Source organism: Nicotiana sylvestris, chromosome 10 (genome assembly GCF_000393655.2).
Source record: "Nicotiana sylvestris chromosome 10, ASM39365v2, whole genome shotgun sequence".
Classification (NCBI taxonomy): domain Eukaryota; kingdom Viridiplantae; phylum Streptophyta; class Magnoliopsida; order Solanales; family Solanaceae; genus Nicotiana; species Nicotiana sylvestris.
In genome coordinates, this window is record NC_091066.1 from 103,464,765 (window position 1) to 103,478,187 (window position 13,423).

Genomic DNA, 13,423 nt, shown 5'->3' on the forward strand with positions numbered 1-13,423 from the left:
TTTCCGGGGATCATCTCGAGACCTTGAGGCTGCGAGGCTGTGATCGATATCCCTCCCTCGAGATTCGTTGACACCCGGCCTAACAACGAAGTTCGCCGCGGTTATGATGGGACTGGAAAGCTCCCTAGGCATGCAGCTAATATTGGCAGAGTTTGGTGTCATCTAGTGGTCCCATCCCCTACTTTTGTAATTAATGCTTTTGTACTATGTTGGAGTTCCCCTCCTATATAAAGGGGGTCTTTGACACTTTGTAGGGGCTCGGTTATTGCTCCAATTGCTCCACAAAAAATATAAAAAATATTCTCATACACTCTCTTGATATTATTGCTTTTACTTGTTATCTTTGTACTCGTCCGTCATTTATTGCCTATCATTGGCCGTAAAGAGCTTCCATTGATTTTATCATAACTGTTGGTCGCACAGCAACTGTCTTCGATAGCTCGTAATCGAGCCCTGGGATCGACCTCGAGGCCCAGAATCGGCAAGCCCGAGGCCCCAAATAGTTGTCCTACTAGTTTGGTTATAGTTTCTCCTTAACTCTATTTCGTCTCTAAATCTTGCACGCTTAACATTAACTTCTTCACAAACTAGCATAAAATAGATCATGTATTTTTAGAGTCCCATCAATAAATTTAATTGTCATTACCATTTTTGCGGTAAATACAATCATTCGAAGATTATCGAGGTAGCTGCCTCTGCCGTCTATAGACCTTGACTCTTCTCCCCTACCCCTCAGTTTTACTTATTCGGTTTATGTTTTCTTAGACAATGTATCAGACCTTGTATTTGTATTGATGCTCATGTACTCAATGATATCTTGGTTGTAGAAAACTTCTGTATCGAGTTGTGACGGTTTTATCCAGTTTATGAGATTTTTGCTTATTTAAACTTATTTTAGTATATTTCAAATTTGAAAGTGTTTGTATATCTGAGTTGTCGGTTTGCTTAGTATTATGACAGGCACCATCACGACATGATGAGTTTTAGGCCGTGACATATAATTAATTTGAATAGAACCCGATAAGATGCTTCCTTAGAATGCAAAACTTATAAACTTTAAGTCTTAGTTCTGTCTTTGGTGATACGTTCAATATATTAAGAGAATTTTAAATTCTTTTCAACAAAAAATTATATTTAACTTATTATAACAATTTGTACAAATTGGAAAAATTTGTTGGTTGTTTGTTTATCTTATCACCAGTTATCGTTTCTCAAAATTTATTATGAAAAAGGTTAAATAAGGGAGGTAATTATAATACGTGAAATTAAGACCTGTTTGAATAAATTGTTAAACTTTTATAATACGTATAAAAACTTGTTTGTGAAAATTTGGTTGAAAATGTTACACCCCATGTTTTCATACGTAAAAGTATGTCGTAAGTCAGTTGATGTATACTCAAAAATTAGATCGTCTTTGAAAGTACATAAAGTAAGTTAATCATATTACCTTAGAGGTTACAAATATTAAGGATCATGAACTACAAGTACCAAGAGGGTTGGAAGGTTTAGAAGCTAAACAAATCAAAGAAAATAAGTTTCGTCAAAACGCCAAGTTGAGAATATTATAACCCGTATTTTGGCGTGATACTAGGGTGGTTAAAATGATAAGGAGGTGATATTATGAGCTATTTTAGTCTTATTATAGTCGTGTGTTAGGTTTTGATGTCAAATGATATAGGAAACAAAAGTCGACAAAAGTTTACATTCATAATTTTAGTTTAAATGTAGGTCTAATGTTACTGAGCTTTTCTCTCAATATAATTGGAATTACGGGGTGATCCCACCAAATTGGACATCTATGAATCTAGTTTTCAACTTATTAAACTATTTGTTGATACAACATTGGAGTGGAGATATATTTGTTTTTTTGTTTGCGAGACTGTGCAAGCAGCTCCCTTTGGGACCCACAAGATCAGTTGAGAAATAATCTTGATATATAAAGTTGTAGCCTTCATCTAGAAGGATCATTTCGACCAAATTAGACCTAAAAATCCTCTTTAGACATCCTAAATACATCATTAGGGATTTGAGGAAATTCCATCATCCGCAACTCAAAATCACGACGCGAACACATCAATGCGATCCTTACGACTTAGGTAAGACTTTTTCATCCCCCTTTCTCCTTATAACTCGTGGTTTTGAAAGAGCTTCGTGGCTAAGGAATATTTTCACCTCTGTATTTTAGTTATACAAGTATAAGTAAGGGTGTGGATCAAAGGGAACAAGGTTTGGAAGCAAGAACACAAGAGGTATGTAGGGTTTTCGTATTATTTTTGGCATGATTTGATTTAGCTATGTTCTAGCCTTGCTTCTTGATCTTGTAAGGGTTGTTTAAGGGAAATATCAGCATGTATTATATCCTTGTATATTAATCAATTCTATATGTGAATTATGGATGAAAAATAGATTAGTTTGGAACTTTAAAACACAACAAAAACAAAATGGTAAATCGCCGATTTGGCCTATTCCATCTAAACTTCTGTTTATTCCGTTCCTTTGATGTTTTTATGTATACCTAACACCCATACAATCGTAATAGATTTATTTTAATATTATATAAGCTTAATTTTTATGTGTCTATACTTAAATTATTCCTAAATCATATTTAGACTTTCATGTCACAAGTTAGCCATTATGAGTTGACATTACATTTACAATTTCATTTTGTCAATCATTTGACACTATTGTGGATAACTGGATTTCCTTTAGTTTAATGTTATCATCTTGGCCGGGAATCCATTCCTGTGTATATTGTAGTGCTTGTTGTTGTTTTTGGGGATTATCCAGTTTTAGGGAAAACTCTGCCGAAATATTTGGAAATTCGAAGAGTTGGACAAATCTTGAGTTCCTTGGTTCTAAATTTATAATAGAGGTATCCTAATGAGTTAATTAACCTTAGTAACTCGTTTACATACTCAGTTTCTCCCTAAAATGGGGATAGCCTCCTTTTTTCAACTTATGGACGACGAGCGTCAAATTACATTTGTGATTGTATTTATGGTTTCCTTCATGATCTCTTAAGTCAATATGATGTTACCACATGTATTATACCTCATACATGCTTACATTGATTATGTTGGAGGGATGTAGCCCATAACAACAATGAGGCCTATTGATTATATGCTAGGGGGAGATAGCCCCTAACACCAGCGAGGTCTCTTGATGGTATGTTGGGGGGAGATAGCCCATAACACTACCATGTCATGTTGATTATATATTTACCTACTGGGGGGATATAGCATATAATGCTAATCAGACATGTTATATACGCGTATATAGCTACAATTTGCATTGCATGACTATACATGAGGCTAGTTCAGATGTACAGTTACTTGATTGGGGGAATATAGCCCATAACGCCAGACATGTACCAATTCAGATAGTAGTTCAGTTTCAGCATAGCTTTAGCTTAAACTTTGGGTCAGTTCCAGATCATTTGCTAGTTCAGACTCGTGTTTAGCTTCCAACTTATATTCATATTTCCATCTTATAGTCATACTTTAGTGTGCTTTACATATGCTTTACACCCTACATACTTTGTACATATCGTACTCACGTCCCTTCTGGGGGTGCTGCGTTCTATGCCACGCATGTACAGATAAATCAATACTTCAGCCACATTAGTAGTTCATCTACCAGATGTTGGAGTCACTCTATTTACCTTCGGAGTTACTTATCTTTTGGTATGTGTACACTCAGCTAGTTTGGTTATGTCGGGGCATGTTTCGTCATGTTTTGTCCAGTTCTTTTTCAGTTCAATACTCCTAGAGGCCTGTAGATATGCACCTGTACAGTTTGTATGTTTTTATATGTCAGCTTGTGTTAGCCTTGTCGGCTTTCCAGATTGAACAGTTCTTTACAGCTATGCTTATGCTTGTTCAGTTTATCCGTTTATATTCATTATTAGCAGATTATCAACAAGTTTAGTGATGATCAACATCTAGTGTCGGTTATCCGTCGCGGTCCTAGGCTGGGTTGTGACAGAAAATGTTAACTAATATCTCTAAAAAGAAATTAAGAAGAAAAGTTGCATCAAGTTGGGCGTGTTGGACTATAACCCTTTGTTTATTCCATCTTGGCCCAACCCATCTTAGCCTATGTAATCTTTGGGCAGGGTAGGACATTGACCCATTTAGTGATTCAGCCCATCTTAGCCCGCCCAATTTCATTCCAAACCGCCCATTTGCCACCCCTAATTTTTACTATTTATCAACTATATATATTTTCCTCTTCCATTGTGTTCTTTCTTTAGCTAAGTCTGCATAGATTCCAAGGATTTGTAAGTATTTCCACATAATTTACTTCCGTGTGATTTTGGGTCTACTTCCATGTGATTTTGGGTTTACTCCGTCCCTTTTTAACACCTTCCCCACTAAAGTTTCACGCTTACGGGCTTGTGCTATCTCAATAAAATTTGATACTCATAAATATCATTAATAGTATTTATCTTACTTAGATTTGGCCAGTTTGAAAATTCTAGATGTTACTGTTGTAGAGATCTACGGATAGAAACAATGCACCATACTTTTGACAGTGGGGAGCTGGCCAAAAGCACCTGGAAATACTCTGGAGGACATTTGGTAATTAGATGAGATGACATTCTGGTACTACACATCACACATGCTTAACAGTTGGTGGGGTTACAAGCCAAAGAACAATGTGATTCAAATCATCACGCAAATCACAGCTATCCTCATTTGCCGGGAACTTTGGAAGGAGATATATGATGGTAAGAAGCTTTTAGTGGCAAGGGTTCAGTTCTATATTTTAAACCACCAAATTGCAGGGCAGGGGCGGATTTAGGGGCGGAAAGGTGTTCACCTGAACCCCTTTCGCCGAAAAATTACAATGTATATATAAGGCATAATCTATATATAAGGCATAATCTCTCTCTCTCTCTCTCTATATATATATATATATTATGTTTTGAATCCCCTTGACATAACTTATAAGCAAAGCTTAGTGGTCAATGAGGTTCAAAACTTTTGTAAGGTCATTGGTTCTATTCCTACTAGCTACAATCTTTTTATTTTTTTTTTCATTTTTGAACCCCCTTACGGTTAATCGTGCCTCTGCCACTGGTATGGGGTCCATCCCATTGGTTGGCAATAGTTGGAAATAGCCTTGTGCCTAATTTTGCCTATGAATTTACTTTGGCAAAGAAGCTTGGCGGAAGATTTTACTTGAAGCCAAATTATGCAAAGATGTGGAGGAGAATTAAAATTCTCCGGTAGTACACTTGGAGCACAAGGTTAACTTATTTTCTCCTATAAAAGGAGGAGCTTTCTCACTTCTTCATACATACCAACAAGAGAGAAAGAAATAATGAGACATCATAGACAGGGTATACGAAAATAGTATGTAAGAAAAATAGAGAGTATGAGCGATATTTTAATGAATTGTGAATATTAAAAGAGGGCTATTTCTTTTGAGCGTTGTAGTCGTCTTTGTTGTATTTTACTCGGGCCTACATAGTTTAAAATTCATTACTATAGTGATATCAGTTGCTCCTTTCGGAGTCGTGATTGTTTTTCTTATTCAAAAAAGGATTTTCCACGTAAAAATCTTGATGTCGTAGTCACTCTTTTATTCTTGTTAATTACCGTATCTTGGTGCTACATTATTATTCTGTTTTTCTTATCATGAATATTATTCTTGTGGGAGGTTTATTCCCAACAACTAGTATTAGAGCATAGATTCTACTCGTTAACAAAATACTATTCACGGTCGGTTGTACTATACTCGGTGAAAGAAAATATTTGGAGTAAAGTACGAGGTAGAAAAATTCAACGGAGATAGCGGTTTCTCAACATGGCAAAAAAGGATGAGGGATCTGCTTATCCAACAGGCATTATACAAGGTACTAGATGTTGATGCCAAAAATCCTGATACCATGAAAGCTGAAGATTGGGCGGACTTAGATGAAAAGGCTGCTAGTGCAATCAGGTTGGACTTATCAGATGATGTGGTAAATAACATTATTGATGAAGACACCGGATGTGGTATTTGGACAAGGTTGGAAAGACTATACATGTCCAAAATGCTAACAAATAAATTGTACCTAAAGAAGCAATCATACGCCCTACATATGAGTGAAAGTACTAATTTTTTTATCATATTTAAATGTGTTTAACGGACTAATCAGTCACTCATCAACATCGTAGTAAAGATCTAGGAAGAAGATAAATACATCTTGCTCTTAAACTCGTTGCCATCTACGTACGATAAATTAGCAACAACCATCTTGCACGGTAAGACCATCACTAAGTTGAAAGACGTCACATCGGCTCTTCTACTCAATGAAAAGATGAGAAAGAAGCCTGAAAATCAAGGACACACTCTCATCACAGAAGGTAGGGCTAGGAGTCACCAAAGGGGTTCGAGAAATTATGGTAGATCTGGAGCTCGTGGGAAGTCCAAGAACCGATCCAAATCAAAAGCCAGAAATTGCTACAATTGCGATCAGCTAGGTCACATCAAAAGAGATTGCCCAAATGTAAAATAGGGCAAAGGTGAAATCAGTGTCCACAAGAATGACAACAACACAACTGCGATAGTGCAAAATAATGATAATGTTGTTCTCTTCATAAATGAGAAAGAGGAATGCATGTAATTAGCAGGTCCAGAGTTGAAATGGGTAGTTGACACAACAGCATCTTACCATGCCACATCGGTAAGAGATCTTTTTTGCAGATATATAGCAGGTGATTTCGGCACTGTAAGAATGGTTAACACAAGTTACTCAAAGATTGCGGGGATTGGTGATATTTGTATCAAGACAAATGCCGAATGCATATTGGTCTTAAAGGACGTGCGACATGTAATTGATTTGCGGATGAACTTGATCTCGGAAATTGCTTTAGATCAAGATGGATACAAGAATTAGTTTGCAAATAAAAAATGGAGACGCACCAAGGGATCATTAGTGATTGCAAAGAGAGTTGTTCGTGGCACGTAGTACAGAATAAATGAATGCAGAAATATGCCGAGGTGAATTTAACGTGGCACAAGATGAGATTTTTGTAGATTTGTGGCACATAAGAATGGTTCATATGAGCGAGAACGGATTGCAGATTCTTGAGGGGAAATCACTCATCTATTTTTCCAAAGGTACAATGATAAAACCTTGTGACTACTGTTTATTTGGTAAGCAACATAGCATCTCATTTCAAACCTCGTCTGAAAGAAAATTGAATATACTTGATTTGGTATTTCTGATGTTTGTGGTTTGAATCGATGGGCGGTAACAAATATTTTGTTACTTTTATTGATGATGCTTTATCTAAATTGTGGGTTTATATATTGAAAACCAAAGATCAGGTGTTTCAAGTGTTCTAGAAGTTTCATTCTCTGGTGGAAAAGGGAGATGGGTCGAAAGCTAAGTACTGACAATGGAGGTAAGTACACTTCAAGGGAATTTAAAGAGTACTGTTCAAGCCATGGGATCAAACATGAAAAGATAGTTCCTGGAACCCCACAACACAATGGTATAACTGAGAAAATAAACCACACTATTATTGAGAAGGTGAGAAGCATGCTTAGAATGGATAAATTGCCCAAGTCATTCTGTAGTGAAGCAGTTGAGATAGCCTATTACCAGATCAATAGGAGTCCATTAGTTCCATTGGAGTTTGACATCCTAGAGAGAGTTTTGATCAATAAGAAGGTGTCCTACTCACATCTGAAGGTGATTAGTTGTAGAGCTTTTGCGCATGTACCAAAGGAGAAGAGAACAAAGCTCGATGATAAATTTGTTCCCTTCATATTCATCGGATATGGAGATGAAGAGTTCGGGTACAGATTGTGGTATCCTATAAAAAAGAAGGTCACAGAAGCAGAGATGTAGTCTTACGAGAAAGTAAAATTGGAACTACTGATAATATGTTAGAGAAGGCTAAGAATGGTATAATCCCTAACCTTTTTACCGCCGTTTCTACTTCTAACAATTCCATAAGTACAGAAAGTATGACCGACGAGGTTGCCGAGCAAGGGGAGCAACCTGATCAGGTTATTGAGCAGGGCGAGCAACTTGATAATGACGACGAGCAAGTGGAGTACCCTACTCAAGAAAAAGGACTATCTCAGCCTTTAAGGAGATCAAAAAGGCCAAGGGTAGAATCATGCAGGTACCCTTCCATAGTGTATGTACTCAACAATGATGAGGGGGAGCCAGAAAGTCATAAGGAGGTGTTATCCCATCCAGAAAAGAACTAGTGGATGAAAGCCATGCAAGAAGAGATGGAGTCTCTACAAAAAAATGGCACGTTCAAGCTAGTTAAACTTGCAAAGGGTAAAAGACCACTCAAATGCAAGTGGTCTTTAAACTCAAGAATGGAAATGGCAAGTTCATAAGATACAAAACTCGATTAATGGTTAAAGGCTTCGAATAGGATAAAGGTATTGATTTTGATGAAATTTCTTACCTGTTGTCACAATGATTTCTGTTCGAACAATCTTGATCTTAGTAGCTAGCCTAGATATTGAAGTGAAGCAGGTGGATGTGAAAACTACATTTCTTCATGGAGATTTGGAAGTGGAGATTTATATGGAGCATCCATAAGGATTTGAAGTAGCTGGAAAGAAACACATGGTGTACAAATTGAATAAGGGTCTATATGAGTTGAAACGCACCAAGGTAGTGGTACATGAAGTTTGGCTCATTCATGAAAAATCAAACCTACACAAAGAATTATTCTGATCCATGTGCATACTTCAAAAGATTTTCTGATAACAACTATATTATATTGTTATTGTATGTGGATGACATATTGATTGTAGGACAAGACAAGGAGCTGATTGCAAAGTTGAATAGAGATTTTTCCAAGTCATTTGATATGAAGGACTTGGGCCCAAAACAACAAATTATGGGGATGAAGATTGTTCGAGAGCGAACATGCAGAAAGATGTGGCTATTTCTAGAGAAGTACATTGAATGTGTACTGGGACGCTTCAACATGAAAAGTACTAAGCCAGTCATCATACCTCTTGATCGTCATCTAAAGTTAAGAAAAAAGATATATCCTACAACAATGGAGGAGAAAGAGAATATGGCTAGAGTTCCTTATTTTTCAGCAGTCAGAAGCTTGATGTATGCACTAGACCAGATATTGCCCATGCAATTGGTGTTGTTAGCAGGTTCCTTGAAAATCTTGGAAAAGAACATTGGGATACAGTCAAGTGGATATTGAAGTACCTGAGAGGTATTACTGGAGATTGCTTGTGTTTTGGAGGATCTGGTGCAATCTTGAAGGGCTACACGGATGCTGATATGGCAGGTGATCTTGATAATCGTATATCTACTATTGGGTACTTGTTCATATTTTAAAGGGGAGTTATATCATGGCAGTCGAAGTTGCAGAAGTGTGTCGCACTCTCTATAACTAAAGCAAAGTATATTGCCGTTACTGAAGCTGGCAAAGAGATAGTATGACTGAAATGGTTCCTTCGAGAGCTTGGAATGCATCAAAAGGAGTATGTGTTCTATTGTGACAGTCAAAGTGGAATAGACCTAAGCAAAAACACCATGTATCATGCAAGGATAAAACATATCGACGTGATATATCACTGGATTCGAGAAAGAATAGAGGATGAATCTATGCAGGTCAAGAAGATCCATACAAGTGAGAATCCTTTGGATATACTGACCAAGATGGTACCAAGAGACAAGTTTGAGCTATGCAAAGAACTTTTCGGCATGCACTCAAACTAAAAACTCTGGTGTTACCTCCTTCAGGTGAATGAGACTGGAGGGGGAGATTGAGCCTATTTTTGCCTATGAATTTTCTTTGGTAGAGAAACTTAGCGAAAGATTTTACTTGGAGCTAAAGTATGCAAAGAAGTGGAGGAGAATTAAAATTCTCTTGTAGTACACTTGGAGCCCAGGGTTTTTTTTCCTATAAAAGGGGGAGCTTTCTCACTTCTTCAGACACATCAACAAAGAGAGAGAGAAAGAGTGAGGAATCACAAATAGTATATAAGAAAATAGTATGTGAGGAAAATAGAGATTGTGAGCGATATTCCAATGAGGTGGGAATATCAAAAGAGGGTTATTTCTTTTTTAAGTGTTGTAGTGGTCTTTGTTGTATTTTACTCATGCCTACAAAGTGTAAAATTCATTACTATGATATCGGTTGCTCCTCTTGGGGTCGTATTTTTTTTCCTTATTCATAAGGATTTTCCACGTAAAAAACTTGGTATCGTAGTTACTCTTTTATTCTTGTTAATTGCGGTATTTCGGTGCTGCATTATTATTTCGCTTTTATTATTGTGAATATTATTGCTGTGTGGGGTTTATTCCCAACACAAAAATGGGTTATCCCCAAGCACAATGTTAACATAGAAGGTATGTACAGATGGAATGAAATTTATGATTTTCTAATTTTAAACCCCTCGCATGCATCTGTTGCATAGCTGTGAAGAGGGATAGGAGAAACCACTCTTCAGATGGGTAAAGCTCAGTACTGATGGTAGCAAGCTGAATCGGAGGATGGAATGATAGGAGCTGGTGGCATCTTAAGGGATCATACATACATACATACATACATATATATATATATATGGGGGGGGGGGGGTGATATCACGGCCGCCTTCGTACAAGGGTTGGCAATGGAACTAGCAATCTCGTGGAAGCTACAGCAGCTCTTATCAGGCTTAAATGGTGTGATGCTAATGGCTATGACAGTTATCTCGGAGTGTGATACATTGAATGGGAAATTAATAAAGAGTAAATATGTTTAACGATATATGAGAGAGAGACGTCACAAAGGAAATGAAAGCCCTAACTTTCTTTAATTTGTACATCGATCTCATTCAAAAAACACAAATAATATTTCAGTCCAATTCTTAATCAAAACCAAACAAATGAAAGGAATGAAGGGGAGATAGCACTACGAAAAGATATCTATTATCCCTTCCCCATTACAACATACACAATATTTTGATGACGTACAGAATTCAAATGCAATTGTTAGTTGAGTTATAAACAATGTTCGTTTCACACGCTGGATGACAAGTTTGTAGTTATGTCAATTTCTTCTAACTTATGTTGGCTCAAATCCTTGCTACTAGCACACTTCATGGGTATTTTGCAATCCTCCTTATCACAAGCACTAAGCACTTCCTCTGCATGCCATGTCAAAACAATATCCTTCAAGTATGGTCTTACCTCCTCTTCAAAAAACTCTGTGTACTCTCGCGAGTCACCTGAGATCTTTGAGAACTTAACCACCGCCACTTCTGGAGCCACCTTGAACACCTCGATGGTCACCAATAATCGCGCTTTCCGGCCCTCTGAGGGACCTTGTAGCCGCAAGGTTGAGCCATTGACTCTTGCAACCCTAAAATTCAACTTATTGGCCAATAATTGAATCTTGGCCATAATAATCGTGGCCGAGCACCTCGATGTAAAAATGGACTCCGTCTTCTTCTTGTTCTCAAACAAGGTCGATAAATTGGCTCCAGCTGACATTGATGAGATTAATTCAAAAGCATTCAATAAGGCTGGGGAGGATGGTGATTTTATCATCCCTCCATGCTTTAATTCCTCTCTTCCAAACTTATCTAACATGGAAAATGTATCATGTTCATGATCAATTGATGAAACTCCAATTGGCATTGTAAAACCTTTCCTAAACCAAGGATCTTTCATTATTCCAGTTATACTAATCCTTTTTTGTGGGTTAGGAACCAATATTTTAGATATTAAACGCTTTGCTTCTGTAGATAACCATGGGGGGAACCTATATTCAGCTTTGAAAATTTTTCTATATAGATTCATAAGGTTAAAATCTCGAAAAGGCAAACACCCTGCTAGAAGAACATATAATATGACTCCACATGACCAAATATCGGCCTTGCCACCATCATATCCTTTGTTTCTTATTATCTCTGGTGCAATATAGGCAGGAGTTCCACACTGAGTGTAAAGAAGGCCATCGTTAAGCAATTGCTCTGGTAAAGCCGATAGGCCGAAATCAGTGACCTTCAAATTCTCACTCTCATCAAGGAGAAGATTTTCTGGTTTGAGATCACGATGAGAAACTCCACAACTATGGCAAAATTCAACAGCACTTATCAACTGCTGAAAGTATTTTCGAGCCACGTCTTCTGTGAGCCTTCCTTTGGCTACTTTTGCAAAGAGTTCGCCACCCTTTACGTATTCCATGACAATGAAGATTTTGGTTTTGGTTGCCATGACTTCTTTGAGCTCAACAATGTTAGGGTGGCGAACGAGGCGCATAACGGAGATTTCCCTCTTGATTTGTTCCATCATTTGTGGTGACTTGACTATCTCTTTCTTGATCACTTTGATCGCCACATTTTCCCCTGTTGCTAGGTTTGTTGCATGGAAAACTTTGGCGAACGTGCCTTTGCCTAATTGTTTCCCGGTTTCATATTTGCCGAACAATATTTTCTTCTCCATGATTTCAAAATCTCGCAAAAAATGTTTTGAATCAAGAATAATACTATATATCCTAACTGATTATACTTATTTTTGGTTTTAAATAATGGCTAGAGGATTTGGAGAATCAACTGCTTGAGCCTGTTGTGAGAAAGAGAAGTAGTTGGAAGCTGATGATCAATGAAGTCTGTTTGGTAGAAATGCTGATGATTTTTGTTGATTCCAGAGCTGAAAAGAGTTTGAAAGGACATTTATCGGAGAATGACTATATTGTTTTTTGAAAGTGAAATAGCCTTTTGGAGAAGGCTAAAGAAGAATTAATGAAAAGATAATAATGGGAAGTGATCAGAACCAGGAATAACAATATATAAGGAATGTTCAACTAAGAAGTTAAAACATTTGATAAAGACCATTTCCAAATCTTATAAAACATGCGCGTGCTGTACTTTGGGATAAACCGACGCAGTGCTGCGCTGTTCTTCAAAGTCAGACGCTAAATTCTGAATTATTCTTTTTAATAATGCCCGTAGTGGGTCACCTCTAATTTTGTAAAGAAAAAGTCTTCATTGTTTATACTCATTGTGTAATTTAAGTGTTTATGGACAAATCTAAGATTCTAAAAGCAGGCAGTTAATTCCTCGTTTCCTCAAAAGATAAAATATATACTCCAGTTATATTATTAGTACATATATGACATAGTAGAGGATCATTTGTCGAGTGTAGCCATTTGTCATGCCGAATGTTCGTTGTTATTATTGCCATTTTCAATTGATAATTTCCCAACTTATGCCTTCCTTGCATATATACTTTCTATCCTACAAGGAAGCTTTCCCAAATTAAATATAGGAGTTTTTCGAATTTTCTGTGGTTGTTGAGGTGTATCATGTATGTGTGACCAAGCAGTTATATACTTTGTTTAACTTTAACTAATTAAAAAGAACAACAGAATCCAAACAAGTGTTATCGTCGGAATTTCAAGAATAATGATTTTGTTAATTCTAGGTCATATTCTTTGTTTCTCCT

General features: G+C 37.0%; 1 protein-coding gene across 1 annotated transcript; it reads right to left on the reverse strand.

The window, feature by feature from the left end:
• Window positions 1–10,805: 10,805 nt before the first annotated feature.
• Window positions 10,806–12,609, reverse strand: LOC104217005 (CBL-interacting serine/threonine-protein kinase 5-like). Its single transcript, XM_009767158.2, has one exon. It carries the CDS (start codon window positions 12,419–12,421, stop codon window positions 10,994–10,996), a length of 1,428 nt encoding a protein of 475 aa, XP_009765460.1. The 5' UTR covers window positions 12,422–12,609; the 3' UTR covers window positions 10,806–10,993.
• Between the last annotated feature and the right edge of the window lie 814 nt (window positions 12,610–13,423).